This window comes from Pipistrellus hanaki (genome assembly GCF_964339955.1).
Source record: "Pipistrellus hanaki genome assembly, chromosome: 16".
Classification (NCBI taxonomy): domain Eukaryota; kingdom Metazoa; phylum Chordata; class Mammalia; order Chiroptera; family Vespertilionidae; genus Pipistrellus; species Pipistrellus hanaki.
The window spans coordinates 35,264,318-35,288,952 of record NC_140518.1 but is presented as its reverse complement, the minus strand read 5'-3'; the positions used below and the strand labels follow the sequence as shown (position 1 = coordinate 35,288,952).

The window sequence follows — 24,635 nt, the reverse complement described above, 5'->3', positions numbered from 1 at the left end:
CAGGGCGGTTTGGGAGCCGTTAGGACTCGAGAGCCACCAAAGGATCCCAGGGCTGCCTGGCAGCAGGATTTGCATCCATTGTATATGGGGCTGGGGCCGGGACCAGATTAGAAAAGAAGCCAGGGTTTCGGAATGGGGCCAGAAGGGGAAAACCGAAGAAGCGAGAGCAGAAAGGCGGTACGGATGAGTTATGGCCCTTAGAGGCCCCCGTAGCCCTCCCTCTCCAAGCCTTCTAGGCTCCTGCAGGCACCAGGTGCTCGGCCCACCCGGAAGCAGGTTCGCCCCGCCCCACGTGGGCCCCGCCTCTGGGCAGTCCCACTCGAAGCCTTTCCCGGGCTATCTTCGGTTCCGGAGAGCGTTCCCCATGGCTCCTTACTTGGAGGTGATGGTGTCCGGCTTCGAGGACTTCAACCGGGCTGTGGAGCAGCACAAAGGCAAGACCATTTTCGCCTACTTCACCGGTTCTAAGGACGCCGAAGGAAAAAGCTGGTGCCCTGACTGCGTCGAGGGTGAGGCCGGGGTTCGGTGCCCAAAGGAAGTGGCAGGAAGTCCAGGCCGAGATTCTGGCTGGAGAGCAGAGTTCATGGTAGAGGAAGGAGTCTGACTCCTGGAGATCCGCAGAGCTTTCTAAGCTGGCATCTTGCCTCCTTGTCCCACCTTGTTCCCTTTTCTCCCATTAAGTGCACCCCCGCCCTAAGAGTGCCTTCTACCATTCGACCCATATAATCTTGAAATCTAGTCCTTTACAGTTTTTCACTTACTCAGTATAACTAGCCTCTTAGTGAGGACGTGAGTTGATGTCCTTTGCATAGGTCAGCAAATATGCCTTTCATTCTTTTGGGCGTCGGGACTGGGGCGTAGTTACCCTTAAAGTGGCTTTCAAATCAGTTAACTGCAATTTAGGTCCGAGTTCTTAGCAACGTGAGGGGAGGGGAGAGGGATACTGTTTATCAGGGCCTGATTGTAGTGTTTATGTGTTATTATTTTATATCAACTTTTTTTTTAAAGCTGAACCAGTCGTACGAGAGGGGCTGAAGCATATTTGTGAAGAATGTGTGTTCATCTACTGCCAAGTAGGAGAAAAACCTTAGTAAGTGGCAATATATACTCTATCTCCCAGATATGCACTGCACTTATTTCAAACAGATGGGAAGGGCCCCGGGACTCCGGTTCTATGTCTAAGGTACAGTCAGATGATTGAAGCAATTAGAAGATATTAAATACTAATCAAAATTTTGAATGTTCAGCCACTTGTATTAGAAGGACAACTCAATAAATTTTGTCTGGTGTTAGTTCAGAACTTAATTGTCTTTACATACATATCTTAATCACACTTTAAATGAAACTTACACAGGGGAATAAGTCACAGTCCTTAAGGTTTTTTAAATGTCTACAACAAAAACAATGATTACTAAAAAAAACTAAATGTAGGGATATATCCAATATTAAACAAATAGAAGAAACATAGTAAAATGTTTTTCATGTCACTTTTTCTTTGCAAAATAGTTGGAAAGATCCAAATAATGACTTCAGAACAAACTTGAAAATAACTGCAGTGCCTACGCTCCTTAAATATGGAACAGTGAGTATCTTTCCTCAACTATGTTGGGGCTACAATTCACCCTGTCAAAACTCTTTTAACTCATTCTGGACTCATGGAAAGGTTTTGACATTTCATCCAAACATCACAGTGCTGTTCAGAGTGCATTTGTCCATCCCCTATGGACAATCCCAGTAAACTATTAGTATTGTAAACATCTAAATATTACATCTTTTTCATACTTTTAAAAAAAGTTATTAATTTAAAATTCTTTAAACACTGCTCAAGAAAGTTGATTTACACATGGTTTCTTAAGCACTGGCATCAATGGCGGCTTGCCCGTTAACCCATAATTCTGTCTGAAAAGGAAGGGAACGTACTGTCATCACTCTGGGATTCTAAATTAAAGAACTGAGGGTAAAGGGATGGCACTGGGCTTGCTGACTCCTGTTTTAGTCTAAGTTTTGATCCAAGTATTTTAATGACGGAACTTAAGAGCAGATATCTTAAGTGTTTCATAAAACTTGTTACAACCAGTTAATAGTTTCTCAATGGCCAACTCTATCCCCTCCTAATAACATTTTTATAGTTGTGGGTTATGATTTGACTGTTCTTCTCTTACAGCCACAAAAACTGGTAGAATCTGAATGTCGTCAGGCCGACCTCGTGGAGATGTTGTTCTCTGAAGATTAAGATTTAATTATGACAATTGTGTCTTGATTTCCTGATTTATTCTAGTATAAATGAAACTGCATGCTTGCTTTGAATTCATGTTAAGCCTAAATAAATAAGCAATGATTTTTAAAAATGGTATGTCTAAACAATAGAGTGCTATAAAAATACTCATGAACCCTGTTTTTTTGTAATATATGGATATCTTTAAGATAAGGTAACATAAGTCTTTAGGAGTGATAGTAATAGCACAAAGGAATGTGTTACTGGAGGTAATAGGAATATCTGAAAGCCCCTAAAAGGAATTCGCTTCCAAATCTCTGAATTTTAGATCTTTTAAATTCCATGAATTTACAAAGAACTTTTTTAAAACACCTTTTTTGGCTTTAGAATGCAGAACTTAAGCTAACCACAGCACAGCACATCTAATCCAGCCCCTACTTCAGTGTTTCCCAAGTGTGGTACACGTACCCCCAGGGGTACGGGAAGAGTTTGGTGGGGATATGCACTGCACCGTGTTTAGCTGCGCCTAATTCTACGTTCTCATGAGTACAAGGGGTACTCAGTGTTACAAAAATTATAGAAGGGGTACACATATGTCAAAAGTTTGGGAAACACTGCCCTACTTCATACAGGCAGCTTTGTTTCAAACTAACTGACTGGTGTTAGTTCAGAACTTAATTGTCTTTACATACATATCTTAATCACACTTTAAATGAAACTTAATCACACTTTAAATGAAACTTACACAGGGGAATAAGTCACAGTCCTTAAGGTTTTTTAAATGTCTACAACAAAAACACCAGTTAGTTCACTACTTGTATGAGGCAGGTGGCCTGGCGGTAGAAAGGATTCCACTTGTGCTCAGTCACACTCTGATTATCACTTATTAGCAGTGTCACCATAGGCAAGTTACTTAATCTGCCTAAGCCTCAGTCTGCTTCTGAACAAAGATTGTTCTAAGAATGACATGAAAATGCAACTAAGCACTAACAGTGGTGGTTTGTGGTGTCTGCCAAATAAATGTTAGCTTTACCAAATGAGCACAAGTATTTGAAATTCCTCATCTTTGTTCTAGTCTAAGGCCAAGTCCAATTAGTTAACTATCAATCTCCCTGCCATCACTAGGTCAGCGACATAGAAATGATTCTTCCATTAAAGCTCTTTGCAAAGCAATCAGTGATACAGGTATGTCCTCGTCTGTAGAATGTAAAAACCCTTGCACCGCTCCTGCTCTGGGATCTAAAGAGGTCACTGACTATTCCTTATGTAGGTGGAGATAAGGAACAGTCAGTGGCTCCACTATCTAGATAAGAAGGGTAGGGCAGCTGATCTGAGGGACAGGAAGGTCCCAGGAGATGGACTTGCCCCAGTCCCCACTGTAGGTACAGAGCCTGACTGACTCAGGATGTTCGGTGGCCCGCCCTCTGCCCCATCCTCACTGCCTCCTTAAGTTGGTCTAAAGCACCAAATGTTTCTGTCCTTACTCAGTTGAGTGTGTTAAATACTAATAAAAATGTACAAATCCAGAGAAAATCAAAGAACAGTTTTGGCTTAACAGAAATAATCTACTGACAATAAAAAGTTAACCTGGATTAAATAGCACAGTAAAGGTACTAAGTGCTAGCACAAGAAAGTAGGTAAGATGAGTCTGTTTTGTTTGTTTTTTTTTGGTCTTCACTATACAGAAGCAACATATACAGTCCTAGGAGCCGGTCTGGATCCAGTGTTTCACTTTCCTGAGGTGTTATTTTGCTGCTGCTGCTCTGCCAGGGCTTGCTGAAGGCGCATCCGCTTCCGGGAATAGTGCTGCCAGTGCAGGATTTGCTGCTCATCGATAAATTTCGCACACTGAGCATTCACCAGCTCCTTGCGGAAGTGTTCGTACTGGAGCAGTTCTAACATGTGTAAACACTGAGGGTACCTGGGTTTAAGTTTATCAATTAATGATTGGCATAACTTAAGTCAATAACTCCAAGCTCTAATTCAGTTACTCATGTACAAATGATCTTGCAACTACAATTTCTGTACCGTTAACTTAGAACACTTTAGTAGCATAGTTTTTTGTTTTGTTTTGTTCCTGCTCAGGCAAAGAAACTAGTGATCAAAAGTCAGAATTAAGCAAAATTTTCAGAAGTGAGAAAACTTAAGATCAGAAAGATTAAGTAACTTGCCCACGACCACACAATAACTGGTAAGCAGAGTCAACATTTGGGGGAAAATCAAGTTAATCTACTCTGGTGGTTTCCAAGTGAGGAGTAGGAACGCTTTTAATTTTAAGTAATTATGTATTTAATTGATAACTACTGGTTTTCCATCAATAATGAGAGTCAATTTCACAAAGAACTATGCACAAATATTATACTCTAGTTTTCCATGTGGATATGGAGTTCTCGAATTATATATACTCTAAGACTGAGCAAAGACATAAGCAAATATACTGTGGATAAAGAGTCAAACTTCTGGCTATCACAAAAAACATGAGGAAACGGAGAAGGCAAGAATGAACCCCATTTTTGAGCAGGAATTGAAAACAGCAGTATGAACTCATGACTTTTTACCAGAAACAGAGCCAGACACAGATATGTGTTCTTTGTGCTGAGAGGACCTAGGAACAATGACACTGTGGTACTACCAAGCACACTTTCGTGCCCAACTCGTGAGTTTTAAATAGCGTTTTCCAGAATTCCTTGGAGAAATGGTAGATTCTGGGGCTCGGGCAAGGAAAATACAAGATGAGCCTGGGATAGTATGTAGTGCCAAAGAAAAGTGCTCAAAAATTATGTCAGAAGTACTCCAGAAACAATTGGAAGGGGCTCCAATGGCAATAACTGGAATCTTCACTAGAGCAAAGACATACATAGTAATAATCCACAAAATAAAAATTAAGATTCTAAGAGTCCATACTGATGTAACTTTTAAAAATGAATGAATGAATAGGCAACAAGGGAATGTTCCTTACAACTGAATTCCAACTAATAAATGGAGAAAGAATGCTGGAATTAGAATTAGGAAATCACCACAGTAAAAACTATTTAAGGCAAGGATCTCCAATAGATACTAAAATTAGTGGGTAAAAGTATGAAACAGTTTCAAAGTATTTCCTCGCAACATATTAAATAGAAAAAAAAGTAACTTGATATAGAGAAAACTGGCAGCTACCACCTCAACTGAGTGATCAAAATTAACATACCTAATCAGTGGCGGGTAAATTGACATCTGTGTCATAGTCATGGAGGGGAAAAAAGACCAACGAACTCAGATTAAAGGAAACTAATACATGACAAAATGCAGCATATGATCTACACTGGGTACTGTACCAGATATAGGACATTAGTAAGACAGCCTGTGAAATTTGAAGTCTGTAGATTAGATAAGTGTATGGTTAATGTTCTAATTTTGATCATTGTACTGTGGTTATATAAGATTTTTAACATTTAGAATATATGGGTGAAGAAGATATAGGGATGCTCTTTACTATTTTTTCCAAGCTGTTTTGTAAGTAAAATTATTTCAAATGGAAAAGACAAAGTCTGAGTAAATTAAAAAACATTAAATCAGCCCTAGCCGGTCTTGGCTCAGTGGATAGAGCATCAGTCTGTGGATCAAAGGTTCAATTCTGGTCAAGGGCACATATTCAAGTTGCGGGCTCCATCCCCAGTAGGGGGTGTGCAGGGGTCTCTCTCATTATTGATATTTATCTCTCCCTCTCCCTTTCTCTCTGAAATAATATATATTTTTTTTTTAAGTAAATCATACAGGGGTACACAGAGCCAAAACTGGACAAATGGTAGAAATGACACGTTTGGAAAACAGTATATTCCTGCAGTGATCACTGGAAACCTCTAGCCATAGTTTAGGTGACCATCTCTGCAATGTGGTGGGTGAAATTAAACTTGTGGTGTCTAATTCGGTGTCCATCACTGAGTCTCTAATCTACATACGTACTAATACATGTTGGGATCTAATAAAAAAGTATTTTCTGTGAATAATTAAATGAATAAGTGGTTGTTTATAAAGAGCCAGGAAGGGTACAAAGGATCCTGCAGGCAGCTTCATGAATCAGGAATTAGACTAGTGGTTCCCAACATGGGGCACATGCCCCTTGGATTAGGGGAACAATTCAAGAGTGCATTATTAACTGAATTTTTTACATTTCTTATGGTTCGAGGGGTCTCATCCTATATAATAAAAGGCTAATATGCAAATTGACCCAAAGGTGGAACGGCCAGTTGCTATGACACACACTGACCACCAGGGGGGCAGATGCTCAACACAGAAGCTGCCCCCTGGTGGTCAGTGTGCTCCCACAGGGGGAACTCAGCCAGAAGCCGGGCTCACAGCTGGCAAGCACAGCGGCAGTGGCGGGAGCTTCTCCCGCCTCCACGGCAGTGCTAAGAATGTCTGACTGCTGGCTTAGGCCCAGTCCCAGTGGACATCCCCCAAGGGCTCCAGGACTGTGAGAGGGCGAAGGCTGGGCTGAAGGACCACGCTCCTCTCTAACCCCCGGGTGCACAAATTTTGTGCACTGGGCCTCTAGTATAAATATATATTGTGATATATTTATGCATTTTAGTTCTCTATTATATGTTTTGAAGCTATTTGCTATTTTTTCATATCATTTCACATTATTTTTTTTAACAATTTCTTAGTGATTTCCTCAGAACTACAACTGTCCTTTCGTTCTTTTTCTCTTTCATGGATGCCATGTTCTTTGGAAGTTTATTTAGACCAAGTTAATGGCCTTTAGGCTTTTTATATGTCACAGGGGGAGGGGAAGCATTAGGATTTTAGAGATGCTTAGGTGGGGCATGGCCAAAAAAAGGTTAGGAACCACTGTATTAGACATAGATCAGAAAAGTGACTTGGATAAAAAGTGCAAGTTTGAAACATTTTCCTCTCAAACTTTGCTTAGAAAAAAACACACACAAAAGTTTCATTATTGCTTCGTGACTGCTTAGTAAGACAAAGAAGAGGTGTGAATTCAAAGTTTACTTTTTACCAGCAAAAAGGAATGCTTGTGATTATAATATGCTTCTTGCAATTTAGTAACCATTAAAATGATTATAATATGCTTCTTGCAATCTAGTAACCTAAATTGTGTGTGTGTGTGTGTGTGTGTGCTTATTTTTAAAAAGGGCACAATACAGCACATAGGAGACCCTAAAAAAACAGTAGCCATTAAGACTCTGGAAGGTTACCTCCTCCAGAAAACCGTCCTTACAAGTACCCCTTTCCACATTCTTAAATTTTTTGCCTATATTAATAGAATGTGGGGTTCCTTGGGATCAGAAAACCAGTGAGATGGGGTGAGTAGTACAAGATAAGGTCAAATAAGACAGCCAGATCATACAGAACTTCAGCTCAAGTGACTGAATTTTATTCTGGATGCAATGGGAAGCCATTGAAAGATTCTAAGCAAAAAAGTAACACGTTGTGACTTACATTTTTAAGAGGTCAATTTGGCTTCTGCATAAAGAATTGTTTTGCTTTGTTTGGCTAGGGGTGAGAGGGTGAGGTGGAGGAAAAAGGTAAGAGTGGAAGCAAAGACAACCAGTGAGCAGATTACTGCAATAATCCAAATTAGAGATAAATGTGTATTGAAAGGTGCAGAGATGGGTGAAACTAAGAAGTCTGTTAAATCCAGTGTTTTGGAGTATAATAAAACATATACATATTTAGGACTATTAAAATTAAACTTACTTTAGATACTTGGCATATTCTGGTTCTTTCCAGTAAAGCAAGTACTTAAGATAATTAACAAAAGCTTTGTCTTTGAAGTAACCTCTTTGGGCAAGAACTGAAAGGCATAAAAAAAAAAATGCATCTGTAGAGCAAACCAATCCTCGAACCGATTTGTGACTTCTAACAAAGAATTTACATACATAACATCTCCCCCACAACATTGAATTCATAAACAAGTCCCAGTTTGCTCAATTATATATGTATATGCACCAGTATTAAGTGTAGCAATAATTCCGATCCATTGAGAATGTATAAAAGCAGACGCTAATATGAATTGCAACTCATCTGTCAGAAATCATTAATTCAATGAGGTGCTCAACAACTTACAATTAAGATAATTAGGGTTAGCTAAACACTGCACAAATTCCAACTCCAACTGAAACCGAAGTCGATTTCCAGCATCATCTAGGAGAGAAGATAGCGAAAATCACCCAAAGGAAAGATCACTTTATATAATACGAAGTTGTAGAAAGAAAACAGCTAGGTGAAGAAACCCGACTAAATGCTGATACACATTTCTTCACGAAGGGTAGGTGATGATGGCTTTTCTAAACGGTGTGAGAGGAGATAAACCTTCACAAGGGTTAAGAAAACCAAAGCCCTGACTAAAATGATTATTCCTCTAAAGTTCAAAGTCATCAAAGAAAACGGGAACACACAGGAGGCAGGACATTTATCACTTACAAGCCCCTATGGAGAGATTTTAACAGTGATCACTGGGATACGTGGTAATAATAACTGTGCCTTCCCCTGTATCAGTGTTTCCCAAGCTTCTCTCATGAGGAGAATCACCTGGTGGAGTTGTTAAAATACAGATTCCTGAATCCCAACTAAGAAGTGCTAAACTAGTTGCTCCCTGTTTAGCACTTCTTAGTTGGGCAGAGCACTAAGTATACAATTTTACCTATATGTTCCCAAAAATTCTAGTTTAGCACTTCTTAGTTGGGATTCAGGAATCTGTATTTTAACAACTCCACCAGGTGATTCTCATCATGAGAGAAGTTTGGGAAACACTGCCCTATACGAATACTGCGTTAAAATGTTAATGTGATTATATTTAGCAAAGCTAAGCGAATGCTAAGTCAATCAGAACAGAAAGTTTAGAGTTCAAACTGGAAAAAAAAAAAAAAAAAAAAAAAGAGAGACGGAATGTGTGCAAGATCAGGGGGTGCGTGGCAGAAAAACACACGAGTGTGTCGACGATATTTCAAACTTTAACAAGTTCACTGGAGACGCAGAAAACAAATCGAACTCCCCTCGGGTAGTCTCGCCCAAGCCAGGAAGCCCATGGGGTCGGTGTTTGACCAGCAAGGGAGGGAGAAGGTCTGCGAACAAATCACCTCCGAAAAAGCCAAGCTACCTTAGCTTTTCCAGCCGCGCCGAGGGCCCTCGCGCCCCCGGTCCGAACAGTCACCCCGCAAGGAGCCCCGGGGAGCCGGAGGAGGTAGGTGTCCAGGCCCGCGACCCGTCTGTCCGCGAAGACTCGCGGGTCCCAGAGCTACTGACCTGTCTCCATAGCGACAGCCGCGGCCATCACCCGCAAAAAAGCTCAGCCGCCTCCAGTCCCACAAGGCAACTGCCGGGAGCGGAGGAGGAGGTCCCGGAAGCCGCGGCTCCGCCTTCCTGTCGCGGGGCAGTGTGGGATGTAGGGGCGGGCGCAGCCAGGCGTGGGAGCGGGAGGCTCCGCCCATCCCGGGCCTGTCCGGGCTCGCCCCGGGCTCAGCCGCCTACGCGCCTGCGCGGGCCCCAGGCAGTGGAGGGCGTGGGGCAGGGCCCGGTATTTGCAAGGGAGAGAGGAAAGCCCGGCAGAACCCGGGGCCTGCATGTCATGGTGTGGGGGCGCCTTCGTCCACCCTTGTGTCTGCGGTGATGTAACACGCCATTGTGACATCCTCCCTTCCCTTGTGATGTAACCCAAAGGCGAGACTACCAGGGACGTGCTCGTCTGTGGGGCCTCCCGAGGTCTCTCTGTCTCCCACCCCCTTGACACCCGTAGAATGGCCTCACCCCTTCGGGGAAAGGCCGCTTCGCCCCTGGTGGAAACCACCCGCTACAAGGAGACGTCGACGGTCCGCGTGGAGACCTCCTCCCGGCGGGTGCACACGTCCTCCCTGCAGGTGGAGACCTCCCAGTGCCGCAGCGAGGGGCCCTCCCAGTTCCCCTCTGGGAAGCGGCTCCCTCGCATCCTCCAGGTGTCCTCCCAGCACGTGGAAACCTCCTCGCAGCGCACAGAGACGTCCTCCCGCCACGTGAGGGCCTCGTCCCTGCGCGTGGAGACGTCTGTGCACCGCGTGGAGAGCCCTCCCCGGAGGGACAAGGCGGCAACCAGCCAGAATGTAAAAATGTCCCGATGAGGTACTTCCCAGAAGCCACGAAAGGGCCATGGCCCTCAGCCAGGACAACATTGCCTCCAGTTTGCAGCCACCAAGCTGCCGGGTGGACCAATCATAGAAACCGCCTATAAATCAACACAAGAAACAGCCCGTCTACAGTTTCCGAACTCAGCCAGCATTTATTGACCATGCTGCACCTTGGACCATCCTGCCTCTGACGCAGGCAACTGTTTTAACTTGAAGCCAGCACAAGTTTCCAGGCCATTCTACTGTGTCAATTGAGTTGATGGACAACGAGGCTGTTTTAACCTCTGAACCAGGTGAGTTTGAGATGTACAGTCCCTTTCCCGGAACAACCAGAAATGATGATAGTAGAATGATTAGGTGCCTCCTCAAAACCTTCGGGGCATGGAACAGACTTTCACTCACTCAATAATTGGCTTTGTTTGTTTCAAAATAAGCAATTATCTTTTTCTTTTTTTTTGTACATAGTAACCCCAGCTATACTTTTAAACATAGGTTTAGTGTAGTTGAAAATAAAGGTCACCAATCAAGAATAACCTTAGAGCCCTAGCTGGTTTGGCTCAGTGGATAAAGCATTGGCCTGTGGGCTGAAGGGTCCCAGGTTTGATTCCAGTCAAGGGCCCCTTCCCTGGGTTGCAGGCTCAATCCCCAAAAGAGGCGTGCAGGAGGCAGCCGATCAATGATTCTCATTGATGTTTCTATCTCTCCCTCTCCCTTCCTTTCTGAAATCAATTAAAATGAAATTAACAAAGTAAGATTTTTTTTTTTTTTAAAGAAAAGAATAATCTTAGAGCCTCGGCTGGTGTCACTCAATGGGTTGAGCATCAAAGGATTGCTGGTTCGATTCCCAGTCAGGGCACATGCCCAGGTTGCCAGTTTCGATCCTTCATTGGGGTGTGTGCAGAGGATAATCTTAGAAGGAAAGCCTGATCTGAGATATGAGAAGATGGAGGGGAGGAAATTTTGATTACCTACTCTGTCCTGGAGGGTGTTCTAGCACTTGAGCTATAGCAGAGAACCAGGTAGACAGGGTCTGGCTCTCCAGGAGAACAAGACAACTTACTATTGCGATCAGCACTATGGGGGAAATAAACCAGCAGTGTGGAAGGGAATGGAGGGCCGTGGGTCCTTCAGATAGTGTGGTCAGGGATGGCCTTGCTGACTAAGCACCATTGGAGCTGGGATTTGTGTGCATGAACACAAAGATCTGGAAAGAGTGTATTCTAGGCAGAGGGAACAGCAGGTACAGAGAGTGGATGGGTGCAAGCGTGGAATGTTTAAGGAACAGAGAGACCCGTGTGGCTGGAGTTGGATGAGGGAGAGTCGTGGTGTGGAAGAGAGGATGTTAGAGAAGTAGGCAGGAGCCAGTTCATAGAGGTCTTGGAAGCCAGGCAAGGAGGCGTGTTACTGTAAGATCAATGGAGAGACATTGGAAGGTTTTCAGCCCGGGAGTGACATGATGCAATTTATATTTTTAAAATATCCTGCCTTCTGTGTGTAGGATGCAGGGCCATCGTTCTCAGCTGGGGGTGGTTCTGTCCCCTCACAACGTCTAAAGACATTTTTGTTTGTCACAGTTTGGGCGGGGGTGGGGGGAGTTTTGTTACTGGCATATGGTGGTTGGAAGCAAGGGATGCTGCTAAATATCCTCCAGTTCATGAGACAGCCCCTCCCCACCATATACACCAAACAAGAGTTATTTAGCCCAATATATAAATAGTGTGATATGGAGAAAACCTGATGTAGGGGACACGAGAGAAAACAAGAAATGGTTAGGAAGCTAATGCCGTGGTCTAGAAAGAAATGACAGTGGCTCATTCTAGGGTGGCAGGAGTGGAGCTCGAGAAAAGAGGCAGATCTAGGGATGGGTTCGGAGGCAGAGCTGACATGACTGAAGGATATGGAGGCGAGGGAAAGAGGAATAGAAGACTGGAGGATGACTTCCGTTTGGGCTTGAGCAGTTTGTTGTATGGGTGGTATGGCCATTTATGAGAAATACCGGAGAAGGATCATCAAGTTTAGGAGGGAAAATCCGCTCAGTTTTGGCCATGCTGAGTTTGAGATTCCTATATATATATAAGACCCAAATGGAGACATTGAGTGGCAGTTGAATGCAAGAATCTGGCTACCATGAGGGAGGTGAGGATTGGAAATATAAAATGTGGGCCAGGGCTGGTGTGGCTCAGTGGTTGGAGTATTGTCCGGAGCACTGGGGAATCACGGGTTCAATTCCTCCCTGGTCAAAGGCAGGTGAGGATGAACAACAACAAAGAAATATAAAATGTGGGGTCATGGGTACATAGATGGTATTTAAAGCCATACGACTAAGCAGCTATCATCTGCCAGCCTGTCTCACTCATTTTATGCTGCACGAGTGAATCTGAGATCTTGTTCTTCACAGAAAATGGAACACCTCTTTCTCCCCCCGCTCCCCCCCCCACCCCCCGCTCTCATCCTCACAGGGCCTGGCTTGCTTGACCTATCTAACTTTTCCTTGCCTCTTGTCCTTTGGCAGCCACCAATAAGTGAGAAAATTTGCACTAAAATGTTAGCTAAATGCTTCGGGAAACTTGACTTGCACTGGTCTTAAAACCAAGTTTAAAAGTTCAAGTTTTGTGTGTGTGTGTGTGTGTGTGTGTGTGTGTGTGTGGTGAGGGGGGGGCGGGTTGGTGGGGAGGGGGGTACATGAACAGTAATGTGTAGTCCTAGCCCCAGGTTCTTATGGGATAGCTGAAGAAGAACGAAACTGATCGATGACGGTGGTTCTAAACTGGGGACAATTTTTTTTTTAAATATATTTTATTGATTTTTTACAGAGAGGAAGGGAGAGAGATAGAGAGCTAGAAATGTCAGTGAGAGAGAAACATCACTCAGCTGCCTCTTGCACACCCCCTACTGGGGATATGCCCGCAACCAATGTACATGCCCTTGACTGGAATCGAACCCGGGACCTTTCAGTCCGCAGATTGACGCTCTACCACTGAGCCAAACCAGTTTCGGCTAAACTGGGGGCAATTTTGCCCCAGAGTGGACACTTAGCAACGTCTGGAGATGTTTCTGTCACAACTGTGGGGGTTGCATGCTGCTGGCATCTACTGGGTTAAGTTTTGGCTTGAGCGGTTTGGTATATGTTGCTTGCTACCAAACACCCTACAATGCACAGCCCCTGACAACAAAGAATCACTGGGTCCACAATCTCTATAGTACTGTGTTGAAAAATCCTGAAGATTCTAAAGCATGATCCATGAGGAAGCACCCCACTAACCATAGGATTATGCTCTGGGAGAGGTTTAGAGGTGGTGACCTATGTCACATCTCAGGCAGGAACTCTCAGAGGAGAGCTATGTCGTCGCTCTTTGAGGAGACCATCCATCTGTGCTTCAATAATTTACGTGATATTTACCCCGGGAGGAAAGCTGGTTCCATCTAACAGGATGAAAGTGGCCTTGATTCTATAGGACCTCTTTGTGAGGTGGAGGACTAGCCGGTTCCAGGCACTGTGCTAAGTCATTACGCACGTTACTTCCTTTAACTACAGGGGAGGGCACTGGGCGGCACAGTAGAATAGGGGCTCGGGCAAGAGGAGTGCTACAAACCCGGAGGCTCCCCTCAGACTCCTGCCTCATAAAACTTCTGCTGTAAACTAATCATTGGACTTGGGAATTTTAGTCTCTGGTGAGCTTACTGGTTCTTGTAAATGTGACAGACCATGTACATTATATACAAACACTCTCTTAATCAGTGTTTTGTTGTTGTTGTTGTTGTTTTTGTGCGTGTGTTTTAAATGAATACATAGTTGCTTTTCTTATCAATGTTCTTTATTAATGTATATTACAAAAGTGCTATGTGCTTAAGGTAACAGATGAAATAATTCAAAGATGGGTAAAGAAAATTTAATAATTTGTCATCATCCCTTTCCATTTTCATCTTTTGGAAATAACGTCAGCAATCTGGAGTATATCCTTCTAGACTTCACTGTCATTGATTGCTTTGATCCTCCTTCTTAGTAGCACCTGTAAGACTGGTTGGAAGGTTTCTGTGAAAAAGCCAAACACTGGGCTTCTAGATGATTGATTCTCCTGGAAGGATACAGAATTATGGTACCTTCTTTCTTTTTGTTATCCTTGTTACCTAAGTTTCTTCCTCCAAATTTCATTTATCCATGTTTCAAAGCAAGAAAGTGTTAAAAAAAAAAAAAAAAAAAAAGATAAGAGACATGAAGAAAAGGATGTTAAGAAGATATTATATTTGCCATGCATACTGGTTTACACATCAGATTCCACAGCTTCAAAATGATCCTGTATATTAAAGAAGCTTATATCTGTCACAGTTTTAATGTACCTGCTGCATATAATAAGTGTGTCCCCACAGTGTCCTCTCTTGGAAGCTTCAAAGGAGCCCAGGTGCTGTGTAGCTGTGTAGCTGTGACATGGTATATAATGCTGAGCACTTATGTGCAACGAAGAGCAAAGAGCAATACTGTCCCCTCCATTGCCAGCCAGGAAAGTCACTAATGGCTCCATCTACTAATCCCTTGGATTTGTTGAGCTAGGAAATAGCTGTCACTTGCCTTCGTGGTTGCCAATCAGGTCAGTTTGAAAAATTAAGCAAGTATAAGTCAGCACCTGTCATTCTCCCCATAATCCATCCACTTACATATAAATGGAGGGCAGCTTACAAAATTCATATATCTATTTGCTGACTGTTGTTAATAGAATACTTTTTCTCCAGATCACACAAGTCAAGGGAAGAATTAAGAGCCTGACCAGCAAGGTATTTGGCTCAAGTTCTCATTTAGATCTTGTAGGATCCCGGGTCCTCCATACTTCCTATTGCTCCCATCCCAGTATGGCTAGTACCAGTGCCTACGCCCTGGATAGTTGACCTAGCCTCTATGGTTCCACATGCTTACATGGGTTCAACATGCTATTAGGCTGGGGGAAAATTCACTGTTTAAACTTTTTTTTTTTTTTTCAAAACAGTTGACCTTCATGGTACAGATGGAAAAACTGAAGTCCAGAGAAGCCAAAATAACTTGCAACCATTAATTATTTACTGCCTCCCCAGATGACTTCTTTTGATAACCAAATAAAGGTAGGTATAGTGTCCTTACGTTTAACTTACAGTGAGCATAATAGATAATAATAAAAATAGAAAAAAGAAATAGAGACTCCATTTATATAGAATCCTGCAAAGCTCCAATCCTGTGAGGCTCCAAAAACATCTCATTAGTATTTGGAAGCTCTGTTTTCAGGTGCGTAAACATTTAGCATATCATTTCTGGTCCTGAGGTCAGCGGTGGCTGGTTTTGTTGCGTTTCTGGACCTGGAGCTGAAGTACAACTGAGGCCTAGATGTTACCTCTAGGGAGGAAAGGTCGGGGTCCAAACCTCATGGCCAGCTATATGCTAGGGGAGGAAAGGTCACCCTGGGGGCAAGGTCCCACCCTACAATTGGTTGTCTTACTCGGCATCTGGGGCTTTCCACCCTCCTGGCCTTCTTATTACAATCTCATGGCAAAAGAAGAGGCTTCTACTTGGTCACTTCAACAAGTATCTATTGGCAAAGACATTGTATAGGAAAAGAGAATGGTTAGATCAGAAAGAAGTTCTGGTTAAGAATCATTAGATTTACTGAAAGACAGATAAAGGCCATTGGTTCCTTCCCAAATCTGAGCACATAGGTAACTGATTTCTCAGACGTCTTATGACCATTACAATTCACCAGAAAGTTGCTTAAGCGTTTTATCAGAAATATATTTGACTAGTGACCCAGTGCATGGATTCGTGCACATGGAAAGGAAATGAATTAGAAATATTTTAATATTGCTATTCGCCCTTTCTCTATAATAGAAGTGTCAGAGATTAAAGAGCATTAGTAAAATGTATATGAAAATAATATATAAATTGATTGCTCAATATAAATAACAACATGATATAACAACAACAAAGACATGATATAAAAACAACATTGATAAAAACCATGACTGATAAGTTGATTAAACGTATTCTCATATCTCCCTGTACACCACATTAAGAGTAAAAACACTTTCAGAGTGCTTGATTAATTTCTCTTGTGATGAAGTATTTACAACCTTAACTTTAACATCACAGGCTCTTCAAACTCCACAGAAAGCAACATATAACTGACCATGTCTGAACACAGGTTCAGGTAAGAATATTCCTACTCTGTCTAGAGCAGTGTTTCCCAAACTTCTCTCATGATGAGAATCACCTGGTGGAGTTGTTAAAATACAGATTCCTGAATCCCAACTAAGAAGTGCTAAACTAGAATTTTTGGGAACATATAGGTAAAATTGTATACTTAACTAGTGCTCTAAGCTTTGTGCATCAGGCTTCTAGTTTTATATTTATAAGCTTAGAGCACTAGTTAAGTATACAATTTTACCTATATGATCCCAAAAATTCTAGTTTAGCACTTCTTAGTTGGGATTCAGGAATCTGTATTTTAACAAGTCCACCAGGTGATTATCATCATGAGAGAAGTTTGGGAAACACTGGTCTAGAGTTTGTCCTTGTGATTTATTTATTTATTTTTAAAAATATATTTTATTGATTTTTTTTTTTTAAAGAGGAAGAGAGAGGGATAGACAGTTAGAAACATCGATGAGAGAGAATCATCGATCAGCTGCCTCCTGCACACCCCTTACTGGGGATGTGCCTGCAACCAAGGTACATGCCCTTGACCGGAATTGAACCAGGGACCTTTCAGTCCGCAGGCCGACGCTCTATCCACCGAGCCAAACCGGTTTCGGCTGTCCTTGTGATTTATTAATAGTCATCGCAAATGCTGGCATCAGAGGAAACTGTCTTCTAATTAACTTAAGTGGGAGGCCAGTGTCAGATGGCAACAAATGTCTCGCATGTGCGAGTCAACATTTATTTTTAAATTGCCAGTGTGTGTCATATATACCGGCTGGTCGATCACTTAGCCTTTTATATATATAGACAGATTCCCAAGAAGTGGGTTTGTGGATTACATTCCCAAAACATCCCTGACCCAGCCCAAGTATAGGACAATATTTTATTTTACGTATAAGGGTGTTTGGTGAACACGTTTCAGTACCTATCTACTCTGACTTGCTTTATTCTGTACTCTTTCCTGTGCACCATTGTCAAAGAGGTTTGAAATGGCAATGCTCTTCCTTAGAGCTGAGCTCCAATCCAGGCCAGGAGGATATGAGAACCTGCCCTTATCTGCAGAAATCTCTGTCTTTGCAGATCCCTAAGGGACCTTCTTCTGAGTGTCGTTACTCACCTGTTGGGGAGCGCACAAGACTTGGTCGGGAAGTTTGTAAGGAGGACATGCTGATAAACGGGAAGTGTGTGGAAGGCCGCCTGCCCTGTTTGTCGGAATTCCAACTTAGGGGAGGGTCAAAGGCGGCACCCCTAATTATTCCTTGACTTTTCCAAACAAGTCTGCACATGTTCAGACCTCTGGATGTTTACTGGAATCCTTGTGCTTAATCCCTGGATGCCCTTGCCTAGAGGACAAGGCAAACACATGTGTCCTCCCAAGATTACTCACCCTACTGATTGTATCTAAAGAGAAAAATTCCAATAAAGGCCTAACGAGGCTGGCAGTCGGGGTTGCCTGGCTCCTTCAGTGGGGCTTCCCCTTAGCCCTCTCCCCCACAGTGAAACTGTGTTGGAGAAATCTGGTCGTCCATCCCTCAGGGGCTGCTGGCCAGCCCCGGCACTCACCTTCAGAGGGCTAATCAGAGCTTCGTCCTTTGTAGAACAGGCCTGCTTTTTGACTGATAATGAGAATTCATTTGCAAAAGGGCCCAGATGCTAAAATAAAACCTTTCAAAATCATCAATCTATTCTAATATCTGCTGTTTTACTTAATGAGAAAGCTGAGGCCCAGAGTGAGAGCACCTTGTCAGTCACTGCGTATTTATTCAGTGTGGATTGGGGGAAAATGAGCCCTCAAACTTGTAATTTCACCAATGTTTTACTTACGCTCTGATGGGTGTTTAACAATGTTTTGGTGCCTAGGTTTAAAGAAAACATAAGCAGTTAGCCTTCAATGTGGCCGATGGTTTGACAGGGACATGGTGCACACTGACCGGAGTTGGGGAACTAGGGTACTAACTCAGCAATGTCTCGTGAACTTCAGCAGAAAATCTGGGGCTATGACACCAATTCTGTGGACTGCAATCAGTCCACAATGTGGACTGATTTTTTTTCATTTTGAAAAATGAAATCAAAGCATCTTCATCTGACATGCCCACGTTGATTTAGGCCAGTGGTTGGCAAACTGCGGCTCTTTGGCCCCTTCGGTGTGGCTCTTCCACACTGGACTTTTTTCATTCTTGAAACAAAATAGAAAATTTTTCATTCTTGAAACAAAATAGAAAAATGTAGAATCTATCAGAGTGCTCACACATATTAAAGGTAAGAACTGCTTTGTGAAAACTTTGTGTATAGTTACCGTGTGAAATATATTCATATTGGGAGACACTGTCAAAACAGTTGGAGAAAGTGCACGTCTGAGGTCTCCTCTCACTACCGTGCCCCGAGTCATGGCCGTCTTCATGTTGGTGCCATGACACCCAGTGGACAGCAGAGGTCAGACCATCCTTGCCCAGCAGTGAAGGCTGCTTCTTGGATGACCAGAAACCTAGGCCAAGTGCCAAGTAGGACAGAGGCCCGAGGGGGCAGTTGTTGACAGAAGATCCAGCTCATTTGACCGCAGGAATGACAGCTTCTGAGGGGCACTCTCCAGTTGGCTTTGCTGTGGCCACTTTGCGTTCTCCGTCCCCAGACTAAGTTCTGGTCTGACTTTCAAACAGCCTGGGGCCTGGGGATGCTTCACAGGCCTTGTTTTTCTCAGACCAGCATCCTCTGATTCAGGAGCAGGCCCTAGCCATGTTCATCCGGGGAAATCAGAGCATCTTCACCTGACATGCCCACGTTGATTTAGGCCAGTGGTTGGCAAACTGCAGCTCTTTGGCCCCTTCAGTGTGGCTCTTCCACAAAATACCACGTGTGGGCACACAAGGACAGTGCGATTGAAACTTTGTGACCCATGCACAGAAGTCAGTTTTTGGCTCTCAAAAGAAATTTTAGTAGTCGTTGTCCTGTTGATATTTGGCTCTGTTGACTAATGAGTTTCCCGACCACTGATTTAGGAGGTCTGCTCTACAAAGGATAAAGCTCTGATCAGCTTCCTGAAACCAACAGATGTGAAGGCGAGTGCCGGGGCCGGCCAGCAGCCCCAGAAGACGGATGAACAGGTTCCTTTGACAGTTTTTTGAGCTTTATATTCCCTTCCAAATGGAGCGTTGACACCTGCGAACAGTAAACATGCATCGAACACTGACTTTCCCCCAGGCACTGTTGGAAGCACTGCATTCCAATCCAGGCATCTGCAGGACCGTGGGGCAGAGAGAAGTGAAGTGTCTTACCCGGGGTTACCAGTTAGGGAGGAGCAGAGCCAGGATTCAAACCCAGGCTGGCTCTTAACCACTAGCCTGCTGGTCGGAGAGGAGTGGAGAGCTGCTCCCCTCGTCATGTATCTGTGCTCAAGGGTAGTGAGGCTGCAGCGTGTTCAGGAGAAACCCTGGAGACCCTGGAAGAGCAGGGATGGTAAAGCCTGAGACAGGAAAACAAGGTGGGCCCGCTGCCCTCTGCTGTCTGAAGGAAGCCTCGAGAGCAGGATGAGAATCAAAAGGTAAAAAACTACAAGGAGGTGCATTTGGGCTCAACAGAAGGAAGATTTTTGAAAACGTATGATGAGATCCATAGCCAAACACAGAAAGCCCAGCCCCATTAAAGTCCCAACACCGTGCTGCGTCTGTGTCCGCTCTCCAAGGAAAGCTTTTGTAACAGTGGCGCCAGACCCATGATGGACTAGGCTGCCCGCCCGCCGGGCAGTAGTGAGCTCTGTCTCCCTGAGCAAGGACAGGTGGAGGCCGGGCAACCATCTGGGGAGGGATGCCTGTTGGGCACGAGGGCGCAGGCAGGCTGAGGTCTGAGCGGGGAAGGAGAAGAAAGAAGTGGGAAGTCCATGGGGCACCTCTTCCTCTCCTGCTCTCTTGCCTAAGTCAACGATCAAGTTCCATCTCCCCTATTCCCAGCCTGGACCTCCTCTTCCCTATCCGACCCCACCTTACCCCTAGGCCATGGTTCATCTTCTTTCATTCTCCCCCAGACTTCCTCCAGGAGCTGTCTGCACTTGCTGCTGAAGCTTCCCCATCGGACCTCCTTTTCTACCCCTGCAGCCTCGCTGCACCACTGCTGTCCTTCCCAAGGTCTATTCCTGCTGTGGCCAGTCTTAACTCCAGCGGCTCCTCTCAGTCCTGTCCTCGCCGACCCTTCTGTAGCATTTGAAACTGGGAGCCATCCTCTCCTTAACATGTTCTCCTCCGGTGGTTTCCATGAGTCTGCACTGTGGCCCAGTCCCCTGTCCCTCCACCCCACCCGCCCCTCACGCCTTCTCCACCGTGCTGGCCTTCATGCTAATGATTAAATAGGCCACGTTTATCCCTGCGTTTGCACTTTGCATGTGTGCTGCCCAGAATGCTCTTCCCCAGATTTTCTTAATGTTGTTTGCCTCTTCACATCATTTAGGTGTTAAATCAGGTATTGATTTTACTGATTAAATACCTCTTCCTCTTCCCCCACCTTCATCACTCTTATCCACTAACCCTGATTATATATTTCTCCAGTGTGAACTTACTTTATTTGTCACTTGTCTGTTGTCTGTTTTCCCCATTGACTTGTTTGTCATTGTATCTCCCAGAACAGGTAAGAGTACCTAGCACAGAGCAGGTGTGCAGTAAGTGTTTGTGATACGAGCAAACTGAGGAATGAATGAACATTCGCGGTCAGTTTCAGGACCCTTAGCAGTTGGGATCAGGCTGAGACCACCACTGTGCCCTCCTCAGAGGTCTGGGCAGGATGGGTGGTTGGCGGGCCCCCAGGGGAGAAGCTGGGGAGGCTGAGGCGGACTCCTGCACTTGCCCCTCGCCCCTGATGTTCCTTCTTCCAGGTATCACCCTGCTGTTCTCGAGGCCCCAGGGAGCCTTGCTGGGCTCTCCAGCCCAGCTCCATCCTGAGCCCACTTCCTGGGTGTTCTCACTCCCCACCTCCGCAGCCTCTTCACAGCACCCACGTGATCGCTCCTAGACTTACCCTTCCTTGTTTTCTCCTCTCCCTGAGATTGAAAGCGCGCCAAGGGCAGGGACCATGATGAAGCCTCTTCATGTTCAGTCCTGGTCATGGACTGAATGGGCAAGGTTAGGCTTGTCTGGACACAGGCCCGGCCACAGAATGCCCTCCGCCCCTGTGCGGCAGGGCCGTGGTGTCTCTGCAGCACCATTAAGGGCATGTTTGGAGAGCCAGACAGCCTTTGAATAAGAATTGTTTGGTAACACATGCTCATTCATGCCCTATGTCTGTGGTCGGCAAACTGCGGCTCACGAGCCACATGCGGCTCTACGGCCCCTTGAGTGTGGCTCTTGCACAAAATACCACGGCCTGGGCGAGTCTGTTTTGAAGAAGTGGAGTTAGAAGAAGTTTAAGTTTAAAAAGTTTGGCTCTCAAAGAAATTTCAATCGTTGTATGTTGATATTTGGCTCTGTTGACTAATGAGTTTGCTGACCACTGGCCTATGTGGTCTCTTCCCTTTCTTGTCATTCACCCTTGAGTTAGTGAGTTCTCAGTCACTGCCACTGCTGGGATGGACATTAGAAACAAGGGGAAGACAGAGAACTGGTGGTTCAAGTTCAGAATCCCAGCTGTGCCTCCTTGGGGGGATTGGGGGACAGGCCAGGTGGGGAGCCCCACGACTCCTTCCTTTGCCTTCAGCCTGGCCTAAAGTGCCTTCACTCCCAGGATGGCCCAGCTGGGAGCCCAGACTTCAGCTGGCTTAAACAGAGTGCTGTGCTCCCAAACAGCAAGACATTTCAAAGCCTGAAAAATCACTTTATCCCTTTTCTTAAATGAGGACCCAACTCCACCATGTCTGTACCGGTTTGGCTCCTCGAGGTGTGACATTGGAGTGACCCAGCGGACATCACCCAGACTCCCCAGGGCCCCAGCGTCAGCTGCCTAGGTGGGCAGGCTCGGCCGAGGCTGTCTCCCCACCAGCCTGAGGTCTGTGGGCTAGGCCTCTTGGTTAGCGAGCTTCAGACGGGGAGCGGCAGGGAGGCCCCCAGGGAAGCCGGGAGTGTCTGTGTGGCCAGCGGGCATCAAGGACCACCGGCCACCAGCAAGGGCGGGGCTGCCGGGCATCCCGGCGGCTGTTTTGTGTTATTATTAATTTCATACAGATAGTGTTACTTTCTGCTTTTTGCACATATCCTAAGGATCCTTCCATGCTGTGATTGAGTCTTTCTATTTTAAACAACAGAGTTCCCGGTGCCTATTGGACATAACGGAAAACACTGCGCTCATCATCTCTGATGGACAAACCCGTCATTTTTCTGTTGGATTATTTCCTCGCAGCGCATTCCAAGAAGTGGGATTACCACAGAATGAGAGAGGAGCATTTTAACAGCCCTGGAGCCGTATTGCCCAATTTCTTCCCTAACAGGCCACGCTAATTGACAGGGCCACGGGCGGTGTGTGTAAGCTGGTTGTACCACAGCCTGGTGGCTGCGCAGTATCATTTGGCTAATGGGTGCTAATTTAGCAGGCATAAAGTGGCACCCCGGCTCCTCTAATTGAGATCCCCTGATTGCAGCCAGGATGAGGTGTTCAGGGCGCTGGTCTCACTCCTGGGATGGCCCCTCTGCCCGCACTGGGCCTCAGCCTGTCCCTCTCCCCACCTCTGCCCTTGCTGTGTGTCATCTTGCTCTCGCTGTAAGCCTGTCTGTCTGCCACGGTCTTTCAGCTTCTGATTGGGGACTTCCTCTGGTTTCTAACTGAGTAGGCACGTGTCTGGTCCATGGTGGTCCTGGACAGGCCCTGACAAGCTGCTGGCTAGACCCCTGGCCTAGAGGGCCTTCCTCCCCCACCGAACTCACACGGGCTCCTTTCTTCCTCCGGTGGCTCCTCAAGAACCCCTTCTCTCTCTCCAGGTGGCCTCCTCGGGGCTGATCTCCCAGAAATGGTGGGAGTGACCAGGCTGTCCCTCAGGGACCCCCTCCAATGAAGTGTTCCCAGCCCCATGGCCCTGCTTGTCCTGGCAGTGGGGGATGTGGGTCCCAAAGTCCAGATGTGGACAGCAAAGGGGCCCGCAGCGGTGACCGCAGCTCGGCCTCTCCTCCTGCTCCGAGCCCTGGGCCCACGGTGGCAGAAAGAGCTCCCTTCTCGGGCGGAAACCCACTCGTCCCGGTGGATGCCTTGGATGCAGGGCCGCTAGCACTCCCAGGTGCGGCAAGGGACAGAGCGGGCTGGCGCACTGCCCACTGCCAGTGGCGTTGAAGGTTCCTAGCACCTGGGAGGATTTTAGGAAGACTTCCGAAAGGCAGCTGGCCTCGCGGGAAGGCAATGAGATGCACGTGGGAGCCCGCGGCTGGCGAGCTGCTAACTCCGGGAATAGGACCTGCTGCTCGGCACCGAGGCCGGCGGTCTCCGCCGCCACCTCTCAGACACCACCTCTCAGACACCGTGGACCTTGCAATGGGAGGCTGTTCACATCCAGAAACTCAGACACCGTGTTCCAGCGTCTCATTTCATTTAGACCGTTTTTAACACCCATCTCTTTCAAAAATGATTATAAAGTAGTGCATGCCTATTCTAAAATATTTGGAAATACAGAAAACAAGACAAAAATATATACCCCTGTAAGGTCGCCAAAGATAACCGCTGCTATATTTCCGCCTCAACTGTTTTCCTGTGGTCGTGTATGTTTTTATTACCATAAAAACATATATAATTTGTATCTATTTTATTCACTTTAAATAGAAGCATTTTCAACATAAAAAAAATGTTCTTTATAAACACTTCAAATGAGTGCATAAGAGTGTTTTGAGTGGACACACTATGAATACTGTTACCTAAATATTGGGCATTTTATATTTTCAGTTCTTCGAGAGCATAAAAACAACCTGAAGTAAACATCTTTTAAATATACACCTTTATCCACAGTTTGATTTTTTCCGTTAGGTTAGATTCCTCCTCCTAGGATATAAACATGTTTCGCATGTGTGTTTCTATTTTGCTTCCCAGAGGCTTGCTCACCTTACAACGCAACCAACTACACCAAAAAAAACCCCCCACAAAAAACAATATATATATATATATATATATATATATATATATATATATATATATATATATATACCATTTTAAAAACATTTACCAATTTGAAAGGCAGTTAGACTATTGATTCCTTTTGCTGGTGAAC

The 24,635-nt window shown here is 45.1% G+C and overlaps 3 protein-coding genes across 8 annotated transcripts; 2 read left to right on the top strand and 1 right to left on the bottom strand.

The window, feature by feature from the left end:
* The first annotated feature begins 49 nt into the window (after positions 1 to 49).
* On the top strand, positions 50 to 2,249 carry TXNDC17 (thioredoxin domain containing 17). Of its 2 annotated transcripts, none has more exons than XM_084863062.1 (4): positions 50 to 434; positions 1,009 to 1,090; positions 1,507 to 1,582; positions 2,165 to 2,249. In XM_084863062.1, exons 1-4 carry the CDS (start codon positions 191 to 193, stop codon positions 2,231 to 2,233), a joined length of 471 nt encoding a protein of 156 aa, XP_084719188.1. In that variant the 5' UTR covers positions 50 to 190; the 3' UTR covers positions 2,234 to 2,249. The 2 variants fall into 2 exon arrangements, with proteins under 2 accessions (XP_084719188.1, XP_084719189.1); XM_084863063.1 differs by having other exon boundaries at positions 189 to 509.
* On the bottom strand, positions 1,234 to 9,607 carry MED31 (mediator complex subunit 31). Of its 2 annotated transcripts, XR_014793072.1 has the most exons (5): positions 9,464 to 9,607; positions 8,285 to 8,362; positions 7,916 to 8,012; positions 3,016 to 4,136; positions 1,234 to 2,871 (listed from the first exon to the last, which is right to left on the bottom strand). XR_014793072.1 is itself a non-coding variant. In XM_084863065.1 (4 exons), the coding sequence occupies exons 1-4, from the start codon at positions 9,489 to 9,491 to the stop codon at positions 3,944 to 3,946; spliced, it is 396 nt and encodes a 131-aa protein (XP_084719191.1). In that variant the 5' UTR covers positions 9,492 to 9,607; the 3' UTR covers positions 2,546 to 3,943. The 2 variants fall into 2 exon arrangements, 1 of the variants encoding a protein (XP_084719191.1); XM_084863065.1 differs by having other exon boundaries at positions 2,546 to 4,136.
* Positions 9,608 to 9,661: 54 nt separating this feature from the next.
* Positions 9,662 to 24,497, top strand: LOC311611171 (uncharacterized protein C17orf100). 4 transcript variants are annotated; one of them, XM_084863067.1, is made up of 4 exons: positions 9,662 to 10,610; positions 15,297 to 15,408; positions 16,427 to 16,484; positions 17,555 to 18,215. In XM_084863067.1, the coding sequence occupies exon 1, from the start codon at positions 9,955 to 9,957 to the stop codon at positions 10,309 to 10,311; it is 357 nt and encodes a 118-aa protein (XP_084719193.1). In that variant the 5' UTR covers positions 9,662 to 9,954; the 3' UTR covers positions 10,312 to 10,610; positions 15,297 to 15,408; positions 16,427 to 16,484; positions 17,555 to 18,215. The 4 variants fall into 4 exon arrangements, 1 of the variants encoding a protein (XP_084719193.1); XR_014793073.1 differs by lacking the exon at positions 17,555 to 18,215 and adding an exon at positions 23,365 to 24,497 and having other exon boundaries at positions 10,316 to 10,610; XR_014793074.1 differs by lacking the exons at positions 16,427 to 16,484; positions 17,555 to 18,215 and adding an exon at positions 23,365 to 24,496 and having other exon boundaries at positions 10,316 to 10,610.
* Positions 24,498 to 24,635: the final 138 nt, after the last annotated feature.

What these genes read in the sequence shown, in the direction of transcription:
- TXNDC17 (XM_084863063.1), top strand. Translation starts at nt 191, where the DNA reads ATGGCCCTTAGAGGCCCCCGTAGCCCTCCCTCTCCAAGCCTTCTAGGC. An exon ending in GTGCCCTGACTGCGTCGAGG is followed by an intron (nt 510 to 1,008) that starts GTGAGGCCGGGG and finishes TTTTTTTTAAAG; the next exon opens with CTGAACCAGTCGTACGAGAG. An exon ending in CAAGTAGGAGAAAAACCTTA is followed by an intron (nt 1,091 to 1,506) that starts GTAAGTGGCAAT and finishes TTTGCAAAATAG; the next exon opens with TTGGAAAGATCCAAATAATG.
- LOC311611171 (XM_084863067.1), top strand. Translation starts at nt 9,955, where the DNA reads ATGGCCTCACCCCTTCGGGGAAAGGCCGCTTCGCCCCTGGTGGAAACC.
- MED31 (XM_084863065.1), bottom strand. Translation starts at nt 9,491, where the DNA reads ATGGCCGCGGCTGTCGCTATGGAGACAG. An exon ending in TAACCCTAATTATCTTAATT is followed by an intron (nt 8,013 to 8,284) that starts GTAAGTTGTTGA and finishes TATGCCTTTCAG; the next exon opens with TTCTTGCCCAAAGAGGTTAC. An exon ending in GAATATGCCAAGTATCTAAA is followed by an intron (nt 4,137 to 7,915) that starts GTAAGTTTAATT and finishes ACTTAAACCCAG; the next exon opens with GTACCCTCAGTGTTTACACA.